This window comes from Camelus dromedarius, chromosome 29 (assembly GCF_036321535.1).
Source record: "Camelus dromedarius isolate mCamDro1 chromosome 29, mCamDro1.pat, whole genome shotgun sequence".
NCBI lineage: Eukaryota > Metazoa > Chordata > Mammalia > Artiodactyla > Camelidae > Camelus > Camelus dromedarius.
Window position 1 is genome coordinate 6522216 of NC_087464.1, and position 26097 is coordinate 6548312.

Genomic DNA, 26097 nt, shown 5'->3' on the forward strand with positions numbered 1-26097 from the left:
ATTCTCGTGTTCACCAGTCCCTCTGATTTACTGTTGCCTCGGCATTCCCAGCACGGTCTTCAGCAATAGCAGAGCCTGCCCAGCACTGTGCAGGGGTCAGGAAATAGCAATTCACATTCTTGGGTTATTATGTTCTTGAATGGAAGATCTGGTTTTGAGAGGATAGGAATTAATTTGTTTTGTTTTGTTTTGTTTGATGCTAAGTTTTTTTTTATTTTTAAAATTTTTTTTGGAGGGGTGAGTAATTAGGTTTATTTATTAATTTGTCTTTAGAGGAGGTGCTGGGGATTGAACCCAGGACCTTGTGCATGCTAAGCATGTGCTCTGCCACTTGAGTTATACCCTTCCCCCAAGAGGGTTGGTATTAATATTTATTCCATGATACCAAATGGAGATGCAAGAAGATCAGTGGGGGATGGAATGGAATGAGGCAGCTCTCTCCCCCTAAGAGACAGATTTGCGGGTGAGTCATGAACTTGCTGTGGGACAGGTATCACAACGAACCTACCCTTCTCCGTGGTGTCATTGTTCCCATGGTGATTATCAAGGCCCAACTCAGAGGAACCCTGAAGCGTATTTGGTCTTGGGGTGACTGGTTAAGGGAGATGCTATTAAGAATGATTTCAGGGTCCTCTGTGGGGGGTGGGCAAGGCAGATGCACCTAGAACAGTCTGCGGCTTTCAGTGCCGGGAAGAGGGGATGATAGCCAGGCCAACAGTTTGCTTCAGAGACGCCTAAAAAAAAATGTGTGCACCATGCCATACTCTCTCAGAAGATGGTCTTGAAGGATGTATCTGTTTTTAGAGGGATTCCCCTGCCTTGTCTCCAAGTTTTGTTTGGCGGTTTCTGTTAGACCAAGATTGAGAATGATTTATGGAAGAACAAAGCTTTGCTCAGCTTTGGGCTGGGGGGCACTGGTGTGAGATGTCCTCAAGCTGTGTGTGCTGCAGACAGGATGAAGCAGGGTAAACGTCCCTTTGACCTTAGACTTGAAGCTGACCGAGTGGAAGTTGACATACATTTTCTGAATGAGATGGCAGTTTGTCAATATCCTGCAAGTGAAGAACACAATCAGTGAATGGCCTTTACATTGTTTATACTTTTATTAACCCATGACACATCCATTTTTAAAGAAATACTCCTTTGCAGAAAACAAAGACAATTTATAACAAACGCTGTGCTGTGTGAAGTCCACTTCCACATTTAATTCCCAGACTCCAATAAAAAAAAAAACTAGATACGATAAAGGTCTACAGTTAAATGCAAGGGGAGAGGTTGTGGGGGAGGTGGATTGTCAAAACGGAAGAGTGGTTTCTTTTTAAAGTTCGTATTACATTGTAATGCTCAGGATTATATATTTGTAAACCAGTAAGCACATATCCCATCTCCCTCAGCTATTTTTCTTTTCTTTTTCATTTTTAGGTTCTTTACAACCAGTGTCCAATTTAAGTTGAGTACTTAATTCAAGATGTTTTTCTCGATAAAGTGCATGCACCTAATTGACAAAATTCACCTTTCACCCTAAATGTTACCTCAGCTGCTACTTTGAAAGTAACACTGTGGGTGAGTAAATGGTAGTTAGACCCTCACTCGTTTAACTCTGTGAGTCAGTCAGCTGAGATCCGGCAAAGAAAAGCACGTTCTGCAAAAAGTTGTTGGTTATCACCTTCTCTGAGGAATGTTTGGGTAATCCCTGGGGGCTGATGGTTAATTTTCCCAGGATCTTTTGGGCGGACTTGGCTGTCCAGAGAGGATTTTTTCCTAGGGAATGTCCTTGATTATATTCTGGGATTCCTGTGTTCAGTGTTTTTAACTTTTTTGAGGTTGTGGACCCCTTTGGAAATTTGATGAAAGCTATCAGCCTTCTTTCAAAAACTACATACATACATACCGAATTTTGCACAGTTTTCAAGGGTTAAAGACATCTGTGTTGGAGTCTTTTCAGTTTATGTTTGTTTTAATAGAAAACTCCCTAGGCTTTGAACAGTAGTTGGCAGACTTCTCCTATGGCCCCTGGAATGCATTAGGCACAGTCCTGGCTGTGTGTCTGTCTCCCCTGCCTGCCTTCCGTTCCCTGAGGCAGAGCCCTCCTTAGCTTAGCAGTGGTTAGAGGAGGGTCTTCAGCCAGATAGCCTGGTTCAACAGGTCATCCTTTTTGGTTGCAGCGCAAGCCTGGGAAAGTGACACCCCTTCTTCATGCCTCAGTGTTCTCACCTGTAATGCTAATGAGATGATATATGTAATTTAATGAAATGAAATGAAAATGAGATGATACATGTAACTTAATGAAATGAAATGAAAATGAGACGATAACAGTGTCTCTTTACTGTGGTAGCTCCATGTGTGCATGCATGCCTGTGTGCCTCTGTGTAATGACATATGTAATGTAATGTAATGTAATGCCATGAAATGAGTTGACAATAGTGTCTTTTCGTACAGTGGTGGTTAGATACGTGCACACGTGCTTGCGTGCATGGGGTATGTGCACGTCGAGGGTTGCACACATTCCCATCCACGGGGCCAGTGGGCTGGGGCACGCCAGTGCAGAAGTACAGCTGGGTACTTCCAGGGGTATAGCCACTTCTCAATGCCTCCACAGCTTGCAGTTTTTCTAGACAAGCCAGATTGCATTCTGAAACGGCCTTTATGCTAATTCGTACTCGAATCATTCACAGCATCTGAGAGTCTTCAGTCTTGGTAACCTTTAGGCTCTGCCACCATGCTGAGGGTGAGTTGCTGTTTCCTAGTGATTTTACCCTGCTCTCTTCTGACTGCTAGTACGGAGGGGTAGCTTTCTAACCTCTGTTTGGTCATACGAGTTGAAAATAACTTCGTCCTGTCTGTCCTTTGTCTTTAACTTTGTTTATGACTTTTGTCACATAGACATTTTCTGTGTGGATTTAGCTAGATACCTCAGCCTTTCCTGATTTCCGCTCTTTAGGTCTTGTTTGAAAGTACCTTTACTATTTGAAGATCATGATGACATTTTAGCTACATTTTCTTCTGACCCTCTCAAAAGTTTTTTCATACTTGCCCCTTTGCTCTATTTAGAGTTTATTTTCATGTGTCTGATTGAGGTGGGGAATTTGTTTCTCTGTGGATCACCTGTTGTCCCAGCACCATTTAGTGACTAGTCTGTCATTTTCTGATATTTTAAGAAGAGTCAGGAAATCTGAATTTTATGTAGATTCTCCTAATTTTTAATTGTTGATGACTAGTTGATTTTTTTCTTTTTGGCATACTCAGTGATCCAAACAGAACATTTCTTCCATCCAAATCCTTCTGTGGCCACCAGCTTGCAGCCTCTGGTGTGAGTTTAGGGTGAATTTAGGACAAGGCCTCTGGTCCAAAAGACCTAAGGTCGAATCCAAGCTCCATCACTCACTGTTTGACCTTAGATGACCTGTTTTCTTTTTAAATTTATTTTGGAGGGGGAGGTAAGTAGGTTTCTATTCATGTATTTATTTATTTTTCTGGAGGGACTGGGGATTGAAGCCAGGAGCTTGTGCATGCTAAGCATGCATTCTACCACTGAGCTACATTCTGCCCCTCCAGATGACCTGTTGATTTCTTAGGGCCTTAGTTTCTCATCAGTACTGTGGGGTCAGTACCGTGGGAATAATAGTATTTACCTCACTAGGTGATTGTAAGTATAAAATGAGACAATGCAGGGAGATCTGTAGCATGGGGCCTGGTACACGTGTGGTCAGTGTTTGTCATCAGCATCCTCATCCTCATCATTTATTCCTTTCTGTTCCAGTCGACTCCTTAAGCAGCAGAGGGTGGTGTTTTATGAAGATTAAGTTGGTAGGGCTGACATGCATGTTCATTCATGAAACTTATTGAGGACATGTTCAGCCCACACTATCCCATGTCAGTTATGGGACAGTGTAGGGGTCCCAGCTCAGAGATGCTTAGCATCCATGCAGACATAAGATTTGTTCAGATGCCTGGGCCGCAGGGAAAATGGGGCTTATGGTGCAGGAAAGTATCACGATGGGCTCTGGGCACCTCGAGCGGGGAAGGGAGTAAGTCCTGCAGGACCAGGGGACAGTCAGTGCAAGAGGGGACATTTGGATCTGGACTTTAAAGGACTCATTGGAGTGGAGAGAAACAGGAGCGATGGCCCTTGAGGGGATATCACAATAATCCAGACTTAAAGTGGTGACAGGGTCCTGGACTTGGGACCAAAGAGGCAGGAACAAATTCCAGAATCTGTGAGCAGCAGGAAGTGGCAGTACTTGATGGCTACAGAGACGGGGTGGGACGGAAGAGAGGGAGAGAGACAGATAGACAGGCAGACAGAGAGGTTGACTGGGTCTGCTAGCTTTTGAACCGTGAGGGGTGGAAAAGTTGAGAGGGTTCAGTTTGGGGTAGCAAGTCCTGTTTGGTGTGGCCTGAGCCTGGGGCAAGTGCAGGACAGCTGGCTGGCCAGCCTCGCTGGAATGCCACAGCAGAGCTTGAAGGAGAACCCGGTCCTGGGGATGGAACTGGGGACCATCATCATCACAGAGGCCAAAGGGAAATGTATGAAGTTGCTTAAAAGACGAAGAAAATTTCTTTATACTCTGCCTTTGACATTTCAAAGACAGACATTGATGTTCACACTAGTTCTACGTCCGAGATAGTCTTCAAATCCAAGGTAGCTGCTGTGAGCTGGATATTTATGTCTCCCCCAAAATCCTTATGTTGAAATCCTAAGCTCTAAGGTCATGGGGTTAAGAAGTCGGGCATTTGGGAGTTGATTAGGTAATAAGAATGGAGCCCTCATGATTGAGATTGTGAGAGGGACCCCACAGAGCTCCTGCTCCTTCTGCCGTACGAGGATACAGCAGGAACACTGTGACCCAGAGGAGAGCCCTCACCCCAGCCTTGCAGCACCCTGATCTCAGACTTCCAGCCTTCAGAAGTGAGTCATACATTTCTGTTGTCGATAAGCCACTCACTCTGTGGTATTTTGTTTCAGCATCTTGAAGGGACTGAGACAGTAGCCTCTTGGTAATGAGCTGTAGCCCCTAAGTTTGGAGCAGTGAAATGACTTCAACCCAAAGGCAAGGCATACCTGCCACATCCCAGGGACAATTCCCAAGGCTGAGCATCTTTCTTTTCTCTCTTTTTTCCTTTTTTTTCCTTGATTCAGCGACTTACTTTATTTTTAGCCTTATTTTTTTAGACTATTTTTTTAAGTGAGGTATAGTCAGTTTCCAGTGTGGTGTCAATTTCTGGGCCGTCTTCCTTATCGGCCGCCTGTCCCACCGCAGGTTCGCTGGTTTCCTCTCAGTGCATGTGGCGCCCACCTGACTTCATGGCGCTGCTCTGTCAAATTCTACTAGCTTTGGTTTGGTTTTGTCTTTAGGTAAAATGGAATGTCGTCATTTTTGCATCCTGCCAGCAGAGGCAGAGCACTACCCAGGCCTCTCTTGGCCATTAGAAAGTGGGGGCTTGTCACGGTGGATTGACTTTAGCTCATGGACACTGAGTCAACATCCAGATGACAGCCAGCTTCCTGTGTGAGGGTGACTTCTTTAGTTGAGGGGCTGCTGTGTACTGCCAACAGGGGATTTCCAGACTTGTGCTCAGAAGCTGGTGCCCAGTGCTGCCCTGGGGCCTGGCCTGACCTCCCCTCCCCCGCCCCCGCCCCCAGCCGGAGAGCCAGCCCACCCTAGAAGGGCCTAGAACAAAGCACAGATTGGAAGTGCCCTCTGTGCCGCCGTTGACCCTCATCCCATGGTCTCACGGATGTTCCACATTTCATCCCCAAGAGAATGATTTTGCTGGGCTAAGCATTTAGCAAGAAATGTGGTTTATTAATTATTCTGAGAAAGTTTCTCTTTTTCTTTGCTAGCTTGGCAACTCTCTCTCTGCGTGGCCTTGTATTTTATTCTTCGTGTAGAAATGCAGCTATTTGTATGAGAAGGAGTAAAGTTATTTATCAGGGCTATTTCAGGCAAGTTTCAAGAACACACCATTGCAAGGTTCTTCGGAGGACAGTAAAGAATTCTAGAAGCAGCTTATATGGTCTAAGAAATGCAGGTAATACAGGTAAAACCTGGTGATACAGACAAAAGCAGACCTTGGCTGGTTAATAGCACTTTAATGAGTAGCACTGTGATTTCATCAACCAATGACCCTTGACTCCTCTTAAGACAAACTCTATTCTTTCTCAGTGTTGTTGATGTATCATTAACAAATAAAATTATAAAATATTTAAAGTGTACAACTTGGTAATGTGTGAAAGGATTCCCCCCATGGAGTTTATTAACATATTCACCACCTCATATGTTTACTTTCTGGCCGGGGACGGCGAGGGGAGAACATGTACGTTCCACTCCCTCGACAGACTTTAATTATGCCACACAGTGTTACCAACTACAGTCACCACGTTATACATTAGCTCCTCAGATGAGACAAACTCCTGTCTCTAAACTGGCCGGTAATCTTGACCATTCCCAGAATGTCAAACCAGGTCCACTCTCTCCCATTTCACTTGGGTGTACACCTCTTTTATTTTTAAAATTTTAATGGAAGCAGAATTTACATAAAGGTAAGATATCAGCGACTACTGCTCAGTGAACATCTGCAAACTGAGTGCTCTGTGTAACCATAACCCAGACCCAGGGACCAGACAGGACCAGCCCCTGGGGAGACTCACGCATGCCAGTTTCGTGCCCACTCCCTCCGGGGTAACCACGACCCGAGCGTTATTTAATCACAAGGTGGGCATCTCTGTGACTGCCACCCGGCGCAAGCACTCGAGTCCATCAGCCGTGCAGATGCCCCTCGCCGGGCACCGCCCCCTCCACCCCGCCTTCCTTCCTCCCCACCCCTCTCCTCCCAAAGGAAACTCTGGACATTTGCAGTGACAGCCCCCTTGGGTGTTGTGTGCTTTGTGTACTTGTGATTTTTGAATGCGTCCAGGTGTTTGTGTTCCCTGGGTTGCTGAGTTTGGTCCTGCACACCCAGAATGCCTGTCGCTGCTGGTTCTGCTTTTGTTGACAGTCTCGAGCAGAACCAGCAGCGATGCTCCCTTTCACTTGTTTGACAGCAATCTGGGGGCCTCGTGTGCTCCTGGTGAGGCTCCCGGGTTCCCACCAGATCCAGAAGATGGATTCACCACCCTCTCAAGGACCTCTCACCACCCCCTGGCATTCCTTGGAATTCTTTGGAAACTGGCTCCTCCCTCAAAGGCTATGTTAATGAGCTTTTTTAGAACATATCCTGGGGACTGGGGATTTTCAAGGAAACCCCTGCAAATAGAGTGGCTGGTGCTGGGAGTGACGTGCGTCTCCATGTGACATGGCCTCATCTGTCCACGTCTCTCCCAGGTGTCTCCATTCCCCAGTCAGATCCTCACTCCAAATTGTGTGGCACCCTGCTGCCACATGGCTGAGAGCGTCACCTCTGTTTCATCCGAATGCACGGGTTGAGATGTTTTATGATATTAAATACAGAGCCATCAACACGTCTCTGACTCCCAGAGCTTCTCCCTAGGACTCCTCTACCGTGTGTTTTTGTAACTGTGTCAGTCAGATGCTTGTACGTCTTTCCAGATCAGTTTCTTGTTATTAAACTATGTTCTAAACAGCCAGCCTGGTCCCATGGCGTGTAGGGTGGCCTTGGTGTCATGCAGCACATGAGGAGGGAGAGTTCCAGTGGTCCTTGTCCTTGTCTGCTCCCCACGTGAGCAAGGGGGACACAGAGAGCTTCCATCTGAACCCCGGTTACACCCTGCGTGACTGAGCAGCTCAGGCAGCCATAACCAATACCCTAGACGGGGTGGCCTATGCGACAGACATTTGTTTTCTCAGTTCTGGAGGCTGGAAGTCCAAGATCAAGGTGGCACTGGGGTCAGTTTCTGGTGAAGCCTCTCTTCCCGTGGTCACTGTGGCCATCACCTGTGCTCTCTGGGCGTGGGCGGTGGGAAGGTCGGGGGGAGATCACTGATGTCTCTTCTTCTTATAAGGACACCAGTCATACTGGATTTGAGCCCCACCCTTATGACCTCATTTAACCTCAGGTACCTCTTTAAAGGCTCCAACTCCAGATAGAGTCACACTGAGGGTTAGGGCTTCAGCATCTCAGTCTGGGGTGGGGGGGACACCGTGCAGCCCACTTAGGCATGGTTAAAATGCGTGACATCACTCTTACCAGCCTCCAGCCACCTCACCTTCTTCCTGGCTCTTCTCTCCTGCCCTGCCTGTGGCTGCTTCCATAAATTTAATTCAAACAGGACTGTTGAGAGAGATCATGGCTCAAGGCACACACTTTGGCCACGAGAAGGCTGGGTCTGAGTATGCCCCTCTTTTCGGGTAACACTTGGATTTCCACAGGGAGCACTTACACCCACTCTCAGACCCACACTGGGGATGTCTGGCCATGTGGAAGTCGTGGTTGTCTCATTTCCCACATACCACGTGACGGAGATATTTTTAGGCAAAACACATCATCCTTCCTCCCAACCTCCCCACCTAAAACCCCAACTTTTCCCCGGGGAGAGGGAGGGTGTCCAAAATGCCAGTGAAGAAAAACATTATGGCGAGACAGTAAGACAGAGGAGGCTTAAAGCTGTTGATGGAGGACGTGCAAAGTTCCTTTATGAGTTACTGACCAAAATAAATGCTAAGCAATGAAGTCGGTGAGGAAACATGAACGTGTTAAAACTTTCAAAGTTCACTAGGGTCTCTTACTACAGGAGTGTGGGCATCCACCTCATGCCACGGGCTTACGGGAAGATGGTCCTGTGTTGGCTGCCCAGGACCGTGTCCATGCACACACACTCATGCACGCACATGCAGAAAGCCTCACGTGTGCAAGTGCATACACAGGAGAGGCTGCAGAGGTGCAGACACTGGGCAGCCTTGTTAGTGTCATCTTGTGGGCTGGCAAATGGTCGAAGATGGGTCTGTTTCCCTCTGTGATGCTCAGGGAGCAACGCAAGGGTTCAGAGATCTTGGGAATGGAACTTGAAGGCTCGCATCACCTGCTGCGCTCACCTGGGTGCTGCCAGCAAACTCCCACCCTAGGAGCTAACTGTGGCCAGGGTGCCCAGAGATGTCTGCCAAGAGAATGGGAGTGAGAATGATGATGTGGCTCTCTGGGGGGTCCTCTGCTCTGACAGGCGACCCAGAGCCTGGAACCGAGGGTACATGGGGGCAGCAGGGGACTGGGATAAGGCCCGTCTCCAGTCCCCCTTGTCTGCTCTCCTAAGAGCCTGGATCTGGATGTGGGTCACTGAGGCAGCGGTCGTCCAGAGATCCCGGAGCCCACCTCCTGGGCCCTGAGCTTGATTGTGAAAGTCTCTTCTTACCATCCCACCTGCCTCCCTGTCTTCTTGCTGGGATGCTGTTCTCAGGGCTGTTTTCCCTTGGCCTCCGCTGTGTTTATTCAACGTGGGCTCTCACGCCTGGCAGAATGCTGTGATGTACGGGCGATCAGGAAACACTGCGTGAAGTTATTTGTCAAAATAAGAGGGTTCCAAGGATCTCTTCACGGACCACCCTCCTTTGACGCCCTGAGGTGGACCTGCTGGGGGCCCTTTTTGGTGGGCGTCTGGACCTGTTGCCAAAGCCCCTGAGCCTCAGTGGGGTCCCTCAGGGAGAAGCACCTCGATCATTTGAGGAACATTAAGTCTGCTCCCCAGAGATCCCCTCCGCCCAGACACAAGTGCCATCTCGCCTGGAGGGAAGGAAATCTGCATGATGTCTCTGTGCACTTGGCTCCAGCTGGCCGTGGTCTGTTGAATGTCAACAATTATTTATTTCCCTTCCCTCCTCCTCTCCCAGCATGTTTGGGTTTCCACAGAGTACAGCAAACTATTGGGATAAACTTCGTCGCTTCCAATTTGTAAATCCCAGGGGGATTTGACTCCTTCGTTTACACTTCGCTGACTTAACTCATCCTGCAGGAGCCACGGCTTTAGCCCAGGGCCCCTCGAGTCCTCTGTGGGGTCTTGTGTGAGCTTCCCTCCCCAGGGGTGGCATCTCTTCCTGAAGCCCCAGATCCCGGAGGTGCCTGGGAAACCCGGAGTGAGGGCATGCTTGTTCTAAAGGGGAGCGCGGCGCACACGGTCTGTCTGGACCCTGACCATAATCGAGAATCCCCACCGCGGAGCAACAGCCGATGTGACATTTGAATTGGCTCAGTGAGGAGCCTGCGACACAGAGGCTGCTGGGGTGGCTCCCAGTTAGCTGGAGACCGTAATGGGGTGAGGGGTGGCTGGGCAGCTTGCCTGGGGCTGAATGAACACATTCATCGCTTGGCTTGGTGACTCCCCACCTCCCCGCCTCACTCCCAGCACTCACCCAGCCGCGCTCCTTTTTTAGGGGGGTCGAAGGGACCCCGTCTGCACTGGTGAACACACTGACGTGAGGTTTGTTTTTCCTCACTCACGGTTTTGATGTTATATCTCAGAAGGCTTTACATCATATCCTTTTGCGTGTGGGTGTCCATTTGTCTCAGCACCGTTTGTTGAAGACACTCTTCTCCACTCCGCCCCATTGGATGGTCTTGGCACCCTTGTCAAAAGTCAGTCCACTGTAAATGTGAAGGTTGATTTCTGGGCTCTCAGTTTAGTTGATCCAAGTGTCTTTTTATGCGTGTACCACACTAATTTGATCACTCGAACTTGGTAGTAAGTTTCAAAATTGAGGATGTGAGCCCTTCAGTGATCAGACTTGGACACTCATATCTTCACACTTTGTCAGACTTCATTTAACCTTAGTAAGTCGCTGAGTCTTCCGTTCGCCTGTGTTCTCCTGGGTTAGATGGGTATCAGGCGTGGGCATTTCTGAATTCCGGTGGCGGCTTCTGTAGTGCTCATGTTTAAGGAAGGAACGAACACCCCTCTCTCAGCCATTGCGCACTTCCGCCTCCCCGTCCATGATGTAGGGATAAAGACCTTGGCTAACTCATCTTCCATCCACTGTGACTGACCCCAAGGGACCCGGAAGAGAAGTGGGGAAACGGGAATTCCTACTGGTGGTGCAATTGCTAAGACAAGGCTCGGTCTGGAAGGGGTTACCCAGCTGTGCTCCCAGGGGCAGAAAGCCATGGCCAGGGCCCGTCTGCAGAGCAGTGCTCCCCCGAGCAGTGGGGCCAAGCCACCCTGGCCACCTCTCCTGCCGTTACCGCCTCTCCAGAACCTCACCATTAACGTTCTTTCCCAGTTTGTTAGAAGCTCTATTTGTCCTTCAGCATATATGGGGCTCTGTCCACTCCGTGCAGAACCCCTTGGGGGGGGTCAGTGACTTACAGTCGCCCTGTGCACTGACCTCAGAGAACACGGGGGCAAAACTGCGGAGGAGAACTGGGCCTGAATTAGTTAAATAATTTAGATAGTACAGAGTTAGGACATATAAGCAGGGCATATAGGAATGTAAGCTGAAATGAAAACTGAGTTTCCTTATTGCAGCTGATAAGGACTTCAGTCTGCCTGAGAATGGGGCGTGGTTTTTTAGAATTCAGTTGATTTTTCTCATTCATGGACTCTGCATTTGTGAATTTACCTAGTCACTCACATTTATTTCTAACTCCAGAATCAATATTTGCGACACTTCTGTGGTCACTTGCAAACATATGCAGAGCAGCGAAATATTCAGTCACCCAAGAGGCACGGTCCCAGATGAGGTCAAACAAGGTCGTGTTCTGCCTTCTGGTGTCAGCACTCATGCTGTAAACAAACATCCTTTTTGAGGTCTTTCTGGTACCATGTTTTTCACATTTCTATGCTTTTTGTAGTGATTTTGCTATTTTGAATGGCCTCCAGGGATGGAGCTGAAGTGCTGTTTAGTGTTTTGAAGCCAAAGAAGGCTGCCACGTGCTTTGCAGAGAAAACACTCGATAAGCTTCATTCAGGCGTGAGTTATAGGACCACTGGCCGTGAGTTCAGTGATAACGAATCAACAATGTATGTTGAATTAAGGTGCCTTTAAACAGAAACATGCATAAAACAAGGTTATTTATCAGTTGACAAAACGTGTCCAGAGGCTCGCAGGAACCAAACCCTGTATTTCTCCTAGGAGCAATGGTTCTATATTCAAGAATTCAGAGTTCACAGCGACTTTTTTTTTTAAGAGTCTCGTGACCGTGAATGACAAGAAGTAACTATAACTACTTTTCAGTTGTCACATCCTGGGACATAAGACATTTGCTCTTAAATGCCATACACAAATTCAAATCACACCTCCAACCGCTTAACTGAGTTTCCAAGAGCACAAGGACTTGTCCATGAGCCGGAGTGTGAAGCTCAGTCTTAGCCCCTGTGATCGCCGAGAGGCTGGGTGTTAAGTTGGTTTCTCGTAGTTGGCAGCGCGGTGTGCCGGTGCTAACCGTGATGGGGTGGGCGCGTGGAGCGGTTGGTGGGAGAAGGTTGATGTCTCTCCCAGCGGCAGAGCCCAAGAAGGTCTGAGTAATGGGCAGCAGGGCCGACAGCTGTAAACTGTTTACACAGACAATTTGCTGGATAAACCAGAGTTTATACAGTCGTGTGTTGTTTACTCCTTAAATCTAGAAAGGATCATATGGTCCACTCTGAGTTGAAGAATTATGTGCTTAGACCACGCAGTTTTCTACTGAAAAAGAAAATAATTAGACCTCCTCACCCAGTTGGCTCCCCCAGCTTGTGCTCCTACCAAGCAAAAGAAAAGAACAGAGCAGCGAGTGTCTACACTGAGCTGATGTGGCTGGGAGATAGGTCTGAAGGCTCTGGTCAGATGTGATCTGTTTTGGGGGATGAAGTGGGCATATTTCTCTGGGCATGAGAAAAACTCTTTACATGGTTTTCATCATTTCTATGCTCGGTATTTCAGATTGTTAAAAATGTATTTCGCTTCCCTAATCTGTGCCAGGGGTGCAGCGGAGATGGAGTGAGCGGCCGCTAGGATGCAGGCACACACTCAGTTATGTGCTGGCTCTGAACGTCCCTCATCTGCTGCCTAAGAGACTGTACATGCAGAATCAAAATCGGGAGGGTTTTGTTTTTTTTTTTTTTTTTGGTCTTCCATCTCTGCCTCTGCTACATGTCACCTTGAATAAATGAAATAAAACTAATAACTTTAATTTTCATAGCAAATACATATTCGTTGCTCTAGGTTTAAGCCAAAAATAGGGGAACAAAAATTTAAAGATCTGTAATGATTTCACCATGTCCTAGGGGCAACGCTTGTTCACGTGGCTGCATCTATCCCTCGAGTCTTTTTATCTTCAGGATTAAAAACATTTGGACTTAAACACACAAAACTTCTCCTCCATCCCACCCACATCTCAGCCTAAGCACGCGTTAACATTTATGAAAATCTTCTAAATCCTCCAGGCTTATCATTGCTGTTGGTTACCGAAGCTTCCACGAGGGAGGCCTGGGGTTTGCCTGAAGGAGTATGGGCGTTGGAGAAAGACAGCCTTGCGTTTGTACCCGAGTCTGGGCCCTGATCAGCCATAAAACAGGTTGCTGAACCTCCATTTACCTGTCTGTAAAATGGGGCCAGTATACGTTCCAGATATGGGAGAGCCAAGCCCGAGAAGTGTGCCTGCCCATGTCAGTTGCCTTTCTGCTTCCCTTTTGTTCTAAGGAGCTCTGCAAACATGTGGAATCAATGGGTTTTTTTTTTTAATTTCAAAAATAAGTTCTATTCTGATTTCTTTGGTGGAGAATTTTCAATCACGGAAGGCTGAAACCATTGAAAGCATTACCCTTGGGGTCTGAGAAACCCTTGCTCTCTGGGTGGGGGATTCCAGTTACACAAGAAGGTCCCTCTGGTTCTACCGCGTCAGGACTGACAGGAGCAGAACTTGTGTTTACAGACTTCACTTTTTTTTAATTAAAAAGAAATCAGTGCAGAGAAAACTGGTTTTTCCTCATTTCTTGACAAGTGCCTAGGTGGAGGTTGGGCAGGGTTTCGGGGGTTGGTGCCTTTGCAGCCTGAGGTGTTGGGGTGTCTCTGTGTGTCTCCAACATACCCGCCTCTGTAGACTGCTGTTTCTTTCCAGAAAACCCCAAATAGTGGTGAGCTTTGTTTTCCGAGGCCACTCCTGGCTTAATTACCATTCATTCCCTGCAGGCCTTTCTTTTACAGCAACTGGGATCCCCTCCCGACTTTGTTTTGTGAGTTCTCAGTATTTCCTCACCGACGCTCAGAAATGCACCAGCCCCTGTGCTCCATTATTGGGCCAGTTTTGTTGACATGTTTTTTTTTTTTTCTTTCTTTCGCCTTGCTTGGTTTTATGACCTGGCTGCTCACGATTGGAAGAAATCATTAAAAGCATTAGACCTTAATCCACCTTTGTGTGAGAGCATTTTGTGTAAATAAACGGATGCTTTGTTTTTTAGTTGAAAGAAAAAAAAAGAAAAGAAAGAAAGAAAAGGTCATCTGCGCCTTGGAAGAATTAAAATGAGATTATTGGAAGGCTCTCTGCTTAGCTGTTCCCCTGGTGGTGCGTGTTTCCTAATTAGAGTGGAAAGTCAGGACTGCCCGTTCCGGGTGCTGAGCGTGGCCCAGGCCAGGGGACGAGTTTCTGTGGCGTTTAGTCGGCTGGGTCAGCAGGCGCTGTTGGGACTGCAGGCTCGGCACTGCTGGCCTTAGATGTCTCCCTTTCCCCCTCACCAGACGGCTCCTCCCAGGCCTGCACCTCGGATTGTTTCTGATCCATTCATAGACCCAGGAGGCGGAGGCCTGGGCGGGGCGGCCGTGGCTGGGTGTGCATTTGAGTGTGTGCGTGTATGCGGTATATACGTACCACCCGTGCCATGTAGGAGCGTTCCTCCTGCTCACTGCTGGACTCTTTGCAGCAAGCCAAAAAGCGTTTTTAAACAAAACCAGAATAATGACCTTGAAGGCACTGAAAAGCCAGATCCGGTCCTTTCTGGTTGTCATTTTCTTCCTTCCTGTAGTCTGCATGGCTGGATTATGATGCCCATGTGCAACAAACACATCTTTAGGCCAAATAGCCTTTCCTTTTTTCCCTTATCTTTCTTGTTTTTTAAAAATTCTTCAGCCTTGGTCAAGCACGTTGCATGTTTCCAAATAAAAATAGACCTACCGTGGTGCCTGGTTTGGTGTGCCAAATGTGAGTTGAGCCCCCCGACTGCTAATTCGGGATGTGTGAGCTCTGTCTGCCCCATTGCAAGGGTCAGGGGGGTGGGGAGTGCCCTGTGCGTGGCTGAGGTCCGCCCCAGTTTGATTTGGATGTCAACACACAGGATGTTGGTTTGGCTCTTTGGGAGCAGGGAGGGAGGTTCATTTTTAATGAATTAATTCCCCCTGCTCAGTCTCCTCTGCCAACTCTTTCCCTCCCCGGCTCCTGTGGCAGCAGGGCCACCGTCAGCTCCTGAGACACCTTGTGCACTTTAGAGAAAGGAAGCAGCGTGCAGCCTGGCGGTGGGCAGTGTCTGCGGGTGGAGAACAGGTGCCCCTCATTTGGGTGCCCCCAGCCCTTCCCAGGGCACAGGGCTGGTGACCAGAGCCTCCATCCATCTGGCCACCAGGCGCCACTGGGTCATGTACACCTGGCTCGGGGCCAGTAGAGCCACTACCTGCCCCACACCCCTGTGGGCTCAGTGAGGGGAGCATTGAGCCTCCTCGGGTGTGTGACCCACCAGCCACTGTGCCACCAGCCCCTCATTGATTTCACAGTGAGGAATCAGACGCCACCAGCAATGGGAAGGCTGACATGTCTTCACTCAAGTTCTGTCCCAAGCTTTGGGGGTCCATGGACTCCCGCTTTTGTTAAGATAAGCCCTGGGGGCACTTGGATCGTGAGGCTGTCCTCCCTGGGTGCAGAGGTTAGTGAAACCTATGATGCAGCGCCAGCCTGGAGACGTGTGGCCTGTGCGTGGCTGACTGCCCAGTGTTCCTCCGCCCAAGCCCCCAGACTGGTCACACACACCTCTGCCAGTACAGCCTTTGTCCTTGGAAATCTCCCGTCGTCCACCGGAGGCCGCAGCCTCCTGTCCTCTGTACTTGGCCCCTTTGCAGACACCGTCCTCCCGTGTCTGGTTCCTCCGGGTTGCGCTGGTTCAGTGTTCCTGTCTCAGGGAAGGTCCTGGTGCCCCACCGAGTGTGTGTGGAGATGAGCGAGCTGGGCCGTGGGTCCCATCCTCCCTGAGGGCTTCCAGGCCCTGCTCCTCCAGTGTTCTCTCCGTGCTTCCGGGCCCCAGTCTCATTCTCTCCTGGGCTCCTACCCATTTTTTGGAACATGCTGCACAGTCTTCCTTGGCTTGCTCTCTGTGAGCCCCAGTCCTGATCCAAGCTCATACCCCAAGAGCATTGACCCTCACAGGGCCGGGACTGGGGTGAGGGGGAGGAGGAGGTGCCCAGGGAGTGAAATTTGAGGAGGCGCTCCCTCCCTCTGAGGGTCAGCCCCTGAGAGGGAGACCCTCCCTGAACCTGGCACCCTGGGTGCCTTGCCTCATGGGCCTCGCCTGGTCCCTAGCCCTGGATGCCGAAGTTGGGCAGATCTGGTCCAGCGTCCCAGCACCAGGTGCCAATCCAAGTGACCTCGGGAACGTTTCCTTTCCTCTCTGAACCTCAGTTTCGCTGTTCCCTCTCCATCCTTGGTGATGGGGACCATGTTAGACAGTATGTATAAACCGCTCAGCACGCTGCCTGACGTGTATCAAATGCTTGATAGACGTTTGCGGTTGTTACTTCTACTCCTATTAGTATTATTATCATTAGGTGAATACAGAGCCTCGTGCACCAGCCAGTCCTCCTCGTGAGTGCTGGAATGACAGACCCAGCCCGTGGTCACGGTCGTCCTCATTCCCGCCTGCCTCTCTCTTGACCGTGTGTGATGCTGACCATGCGGATGTGCCCTGCGAGGTCAGGGCCTCCCACGTTCTGAAGAGGATGTGTTTTGTGTCTCTGCTGCAGGAATTGCTTACTTAGGAGGTGTGTGCAGTGCTAAGAGGAAATGTGTGCTTGCCGAAGACAATGGTCTCAATTTGGCCTTTACCATCGCTCATGAGCTGGGCCACAAGTAAGTATCAGACTCTGTATTGTTCTGCCTCTTTAAATTCATTTCTGAATACATATATATATATATATTTTTTTTCACTCCAAGTGTGCAAGTTCTAAAACCGTGCTGCTGTATGCCTGTGCTTCCTCCAGAGTAAGGACTTAGGGCAGCAAGCCTGGGTCCCACCCCTTCAGGGAACCCCAGAGAAGACTGAACAGACTGGCTCTGAGAGTGGACATGCGCATTTGGTGTTTGTGTCTATTCTTAAAGCACACGCTGTAAAGGGAGGAGGTTTTTCTCAGCATTGTCTTGAGTTGTATCGTCTTCTGGGATCAGCATGATCTTTTTTTTTTAGTTCAAGTGTAGTCAATTACAACATGTCAACTTCTGGTGTCCAGCACAATGTCCCAGTCATGCATCTACGTATATATATTCATCTTCATATTCTTTTTCATTAAAGGTTATTATAAGATACTGAATATGGTTCCCTGTGCTATACAGAAGAAATTTGGTTTTTTTAATCTATTTTTATATATAGTGGCTAACATTTGTAAATCTCAAACTCCCAAATTTATCTGTTCCCATGCCCTTTCCCCTGGTAACCTTAAGATTGTTTACTATGTCTGTGAGTCTGTTTCTGTTTTGTAGATGAGTTCATTAGTGTCCTCTTTTCTTCTTTTTTTAGATTCCACACATGAGTGATATCATATGGTATTTTTCTTTCTCTCTCTGGTTTACTTCACTTAGAATGACAATCTCTACATCCATCCACATTGCTGCAAATGGCATTATTTTGTTCTTTTTCATGGCTGAGTAGCATGATCTTTGATTCACTCTAAATATGTCACTCAAAGAATGAGTTTTATCTTTGTGCTGCTGAATTTCTGTTTTCTTTTCAGCCGGTGGCAAAGTCCAACTTTCTGAAGGTAGAAATGTCAGTGTCTCAGTTTCAGCTACTGCCTTTGCACATGGAAGTTCTTCCCTTGAGGAGGGAAGAACCAGAGAACCCTAGAGCCCCAGGGCGATGTAGAGAGAATCTGAGGAAGCCTCCTTGGCTGTTCAGATGGGGAAACAAGGTCCGAGGGGTTGAGGGGCTGGTGCAAGGTTGAGTTCACCTGCAGGACGTCTCACTCAGGTGGCAGAAAGCCAGCTGACTCTCAGACCATGGCCCGAGAGTTTCCTCTCTCTTCAGGAGTGTCTGCTTTATGTTTCTCTGAAGGAAAAATTATGATCTGACTGCTTCAGAACTTTGCATAAATAAATTGAAGAGGCCAGAACATGCAAAACAATGGGAAAATTTATATTGGACTGAAGAGAACAGAATTCAATGGAAATATAGTTCTTGGGGGAAAAATAGATACTATAAAGGTTTTCTAATGACCTACATTAAGATACCTGGAACCTTAAATGTGAACTTGAGCTTCAGCAAGAGTAGAGCCAATGTACAAGGGGTATAAAAGCAATTTTGTCCTCTAGTATCAGCCATATCTGTGGCTTTATCGTTTTGCCTTGTTTATCTGGTCCCATTTTGATTTTTTTCACTCCTGCAGGCGGGTTTGGTAGTTGACTTTTCTGTACCTGTTGGTTATCATGATGTGAGTACAGTGAACGAGAATAATCTGTGTATTTCCTGGGATTAAGGAGAAAATAGCATGTTACTGGCCAAGAGAAGCAAGATGAGCAGTTATCTCTACGTACCCAGTTATTTCATCTTATAAACAATTTTAAAATGTTGGTGACAACACTTTGCCCATACTATTTTGCTGACACAGCTAGAAAATAATTTTTTAAATTAATTATAATCAAATTTGTGTTCATCTCTCTGATTTGTTAAGGAAAAAACTCGTACCCAAGAGTGGCCGCCGAAAGAAAAGTGTAAATCAGTGTGGCTTTGGCTAACATTATCTCACTGTTTCACTTCTCACTGACCCACTTGGCACATTGTAGTGCCTCGAAATCAACTAGCCGACAGTTGTGAGGATGCAGAGTTGTCAAAACATCTCCCAGCACTCGGGTGTTGTGAGCTTTGAAGAGATATATCTGTATGAACAGCCACGTCCACCCCTGCGCGTGAGCACACACGTGCTGCCATTTCTCCCTGGACATTAAGAACCCAGAGCACCCCTCCCCCCCATGCCCTGTGCAATTGTGCCGGGTCGAACACTGGCGTCGTAACACGGCAGGTCTGCAGAGATGAATGGTTAGATTCAGTCATGCTGCAGTAGCCTTTAGCTACAGCCTGTTTAGAATTTCTTGGAGGACTCTTTATAGCTTGCTGCTGAAGTCTAATTACCTGCAAAAACAAACACCTTCTTGTTAATCAGAGCCAATAAATCCTGCTAACATTTGGCCCTGCCACTAATGGGGATGATGATGGCTTTCCCAGAGAAGTCTGGTGTCTCTGATGATTTGCCAGCACCAGGAAGCAGAGCCACCCAAGGGTGCAGCCTCGGTCTCCCCATCCGTGGGGCCCTCTGGCCAGCAAGCTCAGAGCAGTCGGTGAGGCTGTGAGAAGGCTTGGAAAGGTGGAGGCCAGCCTGCCCTATCAGGGTAGCCACTGGCCAGGCTACTTCCCCAGTGTGACGCTGGAGGATGATCCATATTTGGAAATAGAAACAGTTTAACTCCACGTTCCTTAAGTGTGCGTGAACAAAGATAGTATGGACGGTATTCTCAGTGGATCTGGGAATACCATCTCTGCAACAAATTTCTTGGTGACAGTTTTAGAAAACGATAAAGAGCACCCCTGGAAAATCCCCAGAGGGCTCACCCACCAGTCCCTAACCAGTTAATACCAAAAAGTGAAGCCTCTCTTTTGGAGGATGGGTGTGTGTGCCTCCCTCTGCACGTGGGCACACGTGGGCGTGGCCTTTCTGCTGTGTGCCCAGCATCCCTCGTGTGAGGAGCAGTGTGAGCCTTTACCCTCCGATCCAGATGTTAGGAGAAAAAGTCATTTTTCACAGGAGCTCCACATTCCACTTATCAGAGGATGAGAGTCACAGAAGTTAGCACGATGTTCATTTTGGCTTCCTGAAAACACAAAGCCAAGCTTAAGGCTCATCTTAAGCATTTAACTCAGCGGAGTCCTGGAATGGTGTTTTTCTCCCACTTTCTAGCATCTCTTGGGATGCATGGTTTTATTTCAAATATCATCATTCAAAAGCCATTTATTTGGTGTCATAAATGGGCACCAAGCCAATTTGCAATCAAATAAGTGCTGAATTATAAATTAAATGAGAAATTCTTGCCATGCAAACATCCGTAATGCTGCTTTGGGCGTAAATTAATAACGACGTGCTGATGTTTAAGTCAAATTAGATCTGATTTATTGAGCATCTATTATGTGCCAGGTGCTGTGTTAGATGCTGTGCATTCATTATATGCCGCTGAATCAGCCCTATGAGGCAAGTATTATTAGCTTTTACTTTATAGATTAGGCAACTAGTATTACTTTAAAAAAAATTTCTAGTCTCTACCTAAAATGATTTGGAATCCCTTGTGTGTTAATATACCCATGCAAGAGGGCCATTAAAATAAGGATCCAAATTGCAAAAGATAGGCAGTAGAGAAAAGAGCTTGTTATGTGTCCAAAAAACCAAGGTGCCTTCAGTTTGCCAGCAGCCAAGGCAAAGAGGACAAAAAGTGGCATGGCACGGCCAGCGGAAGAGAGCCGGTGTGTCCTCCAGAGGGTCTTCCCTGGGGATCTCAAGCACCGTAGATGAGATTGACAGTTTTCTGATGGTCTATCCTGGTAAAGAAGTAGGGCAGAAAAGACTCCAGCCCTGACTTTAGACAGGAACTGAAGGACGTGTAGTTCCTGTTGGGAGTTGCAGGGGAGACCCGGGGAGAAGGGGCTATTCTGTGTTCCCACCCAGAGGATGAGTTGGATCTGTGTAGCCGTCATGCTGACAGCAGCTTTGGGGTTTTTAAATGAGCACCCATGACCTTGGTTGCCTTCTTGCTTATGAAAGGCTGCCTGGTAGGCAGCTACCTGGTACCTCAGGGTTCACCTGGTGCATAGAAATGCGTGAGTTTTAGAAGGAAGCTGTTTCCCTGTCCTGTCATGGTAGTTTGAGAAACCAAGCTGAAAATGAGGCTGTTTTGTGCTGTTCTTCATCCTGCAGTGACCATGAGAAAGTGATGGTCCAGAGCATGAGCCTCTTTGAGTTTTGAGGGCCCTGGTTGCCGGCTGCTGTTGGTTATGATGGAATAGATGACATTTAGGGTCCAGGAGCTTTCTTGAGAGAAACAGCCCAGCTAGGCCAACTCTGCCCAGGTTTCTTCCCTCAAGGAACCAAGACAGGGTGCCTTGTGATGGACCTCAGGGCCCAAGATGTTTATCAATATTTGGTTTTAGAGAGAAAAAGAGAGAGTTAGAAGCATTTGTTCCTCTCAGGGAAGCTCATTGTTTTGAGACTCAACCTTGATTACTCACGGGAGGGGCTCTCCTCTGACTGAGGGTTAGAAGCTCAGGTCCAAGCCGACTGCCCATGAGAAAAACAAACAAAATCAGGTGACACCTAATGATTACGGAGAGCACGGGTAGTGATGTTACCATAGCGTTGAAGTGACTGTGTGTAATTCATCTGCTGGATTTTTAGAGGATATTGTTTGCTGTGATTTGGAATTTTTAGTTTAAGAAAGAAGGTAAATAGTTCTATGAAAACTGGTCGGAGTGCTTTTTATTGGGGGGAAAGTAGGTATAATATGCCTGATTAGGCCCAGAGGAAGCATTTGATTGACAGGAGCTCCCCCTAGTTCAGCTGGAGGTCAGGAGGGCTCAGAACCCAGTCCTATCTGGACGTGTGGGGCCCCGGGAGGCCCGGAACCCTGTGCACACAACGTGCTTCTCAGTCAGGTAAGACCGCTCCCGGGAAGTGTCTAAACACAGGGCTTCTAGGCAGGGTGCTGAGAGGAGGGGAGGGAAACCACTTCGTGCATACTTGGCCACCCACTCAGAGAAACAGAGTGCTTCTCTTGCAGAAAATAAATCTCTGCCTCTGTTGGATTTAGGAGGCTCTGTTAGATAAGCCTGCGCCAGGCCAATGCCTGCCTAAAGAGTCCGCCCAAACCACGTGACCTCTCCACCCCGCATGAGTCTGCAGGAAGGTGCTCCCACCAGGCCCGAGAGCCACGCCCACAAGCAAGCTCTCGCTGCCTGTGCTTGGGGCCTGCCCTTCCTGGGGTTTTTCCTGACTTCTATATGCCCTTTCTTGGATCCTTCCGCCAGTGGCCTCTGAAAAATGCTATCTTTGTGGAAGCTTGGGAACCCAGCATAGGTGACATCTCGGCTGAGCTGCATATGAGGAGTGGCTGAGGCATTGCAAGTGTTAGTGACCAAGCCTCAGCCTGATCAGATCAGCTAAACCCCAGCCTCTGGGGGAGGAAGCCCCTGGGACTCTCTCCAGGACAGGCCAGGTGCAGCCAGATGGAGAGCCACTGCGGGCATGCGTCTCAGACGTTTTGTCCTTGCTCTCGGCCTCCCTCATCCACCTTCCCATCTCCCATCTCTTGCTCCCCAGTCCTGTCCCTTCAGATCACTCTCTTGGTTGAGCCACAGTGGTGCTGACTAGGGTCCTGCTCTCCCAGCTCCTGCTTGCCCCTCTCTCGGTCTCCCTGGAGCCCATGCCTTTGGCTGCATCCCCAGCGCTGCAGACATCCCAGCACGCCAGGATGGGAAAAGCCCAGCCTTCCTGAAAGGTGCCACCACAGGAAGGTGTAGTCCCACCTTCTCTCACCTGCCACCTCCCGGAAGACCTGACAGTGGAAGGGGAGGAGGGACAAGGGACAGGCAGGGCACCCGGGAGACTCACCCTCATAGAGGATCAACATACTAAATACATGGACGCTCCCAAATGAAAAGAAAGACAGGGCTGAGGTTTAGAGATACGAACGCCCTGATAATCAGGAGCTGTGCTTGGTGACACGGTAGTCGTGTGTGCCTGCAGACATGCACTTAGTTATAGATGGACTCGGTCACAGCAGTGTGTGCTGGGTTCTCACACCTGCACAAGCGCCCCTCGCCCACTGGAACCGTGCCCGCCAGTGTGGAAGCACCGTCCTGGCTGGTGTCACTCAGAGGAGGGCCTTTATTCCCCTGCTCTGTCCTGCAAGGACAGAGGTCAGGTGAGAGGCCGCCTCATGCCCTGAAGTGACACGTGGGATCCACGGCCCACGCAGGTTGCAGGTGAAGCTTGTCTCTCCTCTGATAAAGACACCTGTCAAAAGCCAGGTCCAGGCACTTTGGATGTTTCCAGCTAGGACGTGATGCTGTGCAAATGAATTCAGGGCAGCAGACGTGGGAAGGATGTCCCATTCACGAGCACCTGGGGACACGCTTGTTTGGTGTGTAGCAATGAACATGGACCGAGTCCGGTCCCTCGGCTTCATGGCTTATGGGCAAAGGGTGGGCAGATGTCTAGGGAGTGGAGGGAAAGGTTGGGGACAGCTCGTTTGGGGTAAATGTTCTCGTAACTGGAGTCAACACAGTTCAGACTGAAAAGAATGGTCTACATCCCAGAACGGGAAGCAAGGAAAGCCATTATCCAGATGTGTGAAGAAGGGGAGTGTTTGTCTGTGATCTGGGTTAAGAATGAGCTACCCGGTGTGGTGCAGGGAGTCACAGCGGGCATGCAGGGGGGATGGGAGCGGGCAGGTAGCCCCCAGTGGATGGTACGTGGCAGCTGCTGCTCTCACTGAGGCCTTTGCCTGGGCGCCCAACCTGGACATCAGATGGACCAGCCTTATAGGGAAAGTACAGTGGAGCGAGGATTTCTGGAAATGTAACGGTTTAGAAATCCCAGGGGAAAGGACAAGTGTGCTTTTGTTCTAGTTGGAATCAGGGCAGTTGTGTTCACATAAGGGTCGGCCTTTCTTGCAGAACAGGAAGGGGGGCACCTTCCCCCAGGAGATCTCTTGGGTCTAGTTCTAGGGCAGGCAAGTCCCTCTCTGGGTTTCCAGACGGACTCCTCTCTGGTGCACTGGGCCTTAGCCTTCATCCCTTCTTAGCTCCTACGGTCTCCTGCAGCCTCCCCTCCCAGACAGAAGCCGCACTGGTGGTGCTAGCAGTGTTCAGGGCTCTCAGGTTTTATGCAGAGGTGCTTGGAGCGATTCCTGAGTTAAGATTTCCTTGGCGTTCGGCCCCTGGATCAAAACATCCAGGGCTTTGTGTGAGCATCTGCTGGGCATGGCTCAATTGATCCGAATTCCAGAGTCGTATAAAGCACACAGGCCTCGTTTACTTTAGTTATTATTTTTAAAAAGGTGCTGCTGAAAATTGCAAGGTCTCTCACATTAATTTGTGGGCCGCCCTCCTCCTCGCGTCTTCGATGAGCTAGAATGACTTGTGACTTCTGGAGGGGACAGCAGGGCGGCCTCAGGGGGGCCTGCGCCTTGCACAGCGTCTCAGTCCCGATCAGTGTTGCCCTGAGTGAATCGTTCCTAACAGCTCTGCCTTTCCTTTTTCTCTTCCCCCTCCTGGACAAATAGATGCAGAATTTCCTTCTGGCCCCTCCTAGGTGGGTGATTTTGAATGGGAGGTGCTGTGTCCTTACCTGCAAGGGACTCTGTCACCGATGGCCCTGTTTGAATGGCTTCTCTGCCTTAAGCAGGGACTTCAGGGAGACGATCGTGATTTCCTTTGGAGTCTTACCCTTGACTCGGAGCAAGGCGAGAACACTTCTCTCTTTTGCCTGGAAAGCCCAGAGCCGCTGTCCTTAAGAGGACCTTGACCACAGTCTTCCCAAGTCTGCCCCGGCCAGGCCTGGGAGGGAACACAAACAAAGGGAAAACCATTAAAAGCTCTTCAGCAAGCAGACGGATGGCGTCCCACCTGCATTCTGAGCAGCCAGGCCGAGCAGCTATGCGCTGGGTGTTATCGCCGTGATGGGAAATCCAGCTGGATCTGGGGCGTCTGCTGCTCCCAGAGTTTCGTTCCTGTAATGGGGAAGGTCACACAAGCTGTGTGGGTGTTTGTCTCGACCCCAGGAATTCTTTGCATTTAATGATTGGTGGGTTTCCTTACCTGAAACAATGTGGTCTGAGATGGTGTTTGAAGAGCAGAGGGAGGGAAGTTGAATTTGGCTGAAGAATCAAATTCTGAAATTCCCTCAGAACTTCCTTACCGGACAGACTTTTCCAGGAATTAGATGGGATCTGATTTTCTTGTTCAATTACCTGTGCCTCTGGCAGCCTCCCTGAAGTGGCTTTTCTCGTGGTCCTCAGAGCTGGAAGGGACGCCTGAAGTCATCTCAGCCTCATTTTGCAGACGGCCTCCCTTCCCCCGGCTCTGAGTGGCCCAGAGGAGGCTCAGACCAGAGTCTTGGGCTGGAGCCTCTTACGCAAGTGAACCGAACTTGTGCGGAGGCCAAGCCCTTCCCACGTGGCTCTTCTGGTAATGGGGTTACTCACCTTCTCTGGGAAGATGCTTTCTGCTCACTCAGTTAGGGTTTCATAAGTACCATGGAAGGTGGCCGGCGGGTGACAGGATGCACGTTTCTTCACAAATGAAGTGCCCTGTTATGGGCTGAATGTTTGTTTCCCCCTAAATTCATATGTTGCAGTTTAACCCCTCACTGCGATGGTGTTTGGAGGCCGGGCCTTTGGGAGGTAATTAGCTCAAGAGGGTGGAGCCCTCAACATGAGATTAGTGCCCTTATAAGAAGAGGTTGGAGAGCTATGAGCTCTTTCTGCCATGTGGGGACAGTGGGACGCAGCCTCTGTAACCTAGGGACAGGCCTTCACCAGAGCCTGGCCAAGCTGGCACCCTGATCTCGGACTTCCAGCCTCTGGAACCGCGAGCAAGAAATACCTGTGGCTGAGAAGCCGCCCAGTTTACAGCATTTTGTTATGGCTCAGACATGCCCCCCTTCTCCCAAGGTGTTTGGTTTCATGCCTGAAATCCTTGTTCATCTACTGCCGACTGCTGGTGGAAAATGCCAAAGACCTGAGGGCAGCTGGATGTTCTCTGAGCCCCTGGGAGCTTTGCCACCAGTGTGACCAATGGCACATTCTGGGAGGCAGCGAGCCCTCCTCCCCGATCCACTTTTAGGCACAGAGGACACACCCCCACCTTGCCTGGTGTGGTAGTTTTGCCAGATGATGGTGGTGGCAGACAGGACCAGCACTGCATTACCTGGGAGCCTGTTT

The 26097-nt window shown here is 49.0% G+C and overlaps 1 protein-coding gene across 1 annotated transcript in view; it reads left to right on the forward strand.

The window, feature by feature from the left end:
- ADAMTS17 (ADAM metallopeptidase with thrombospondin type 1 motif 17) overlaps nt 1-26097 on the forward strand; it is a 302517-nt gene that overhangs the window by 117036 nt on the left and 159384 nt on the right. The window contains exon 8 of the mRNA XM_064480528.1: nt 16866-16971. Within this exon, the coding sequence (XP_064336598.1) occupies nt 16866-16971 (106 nt within the window). The remainder of the gene's footprint in view (nt 1-16865; nt 16972-26097) is intronic.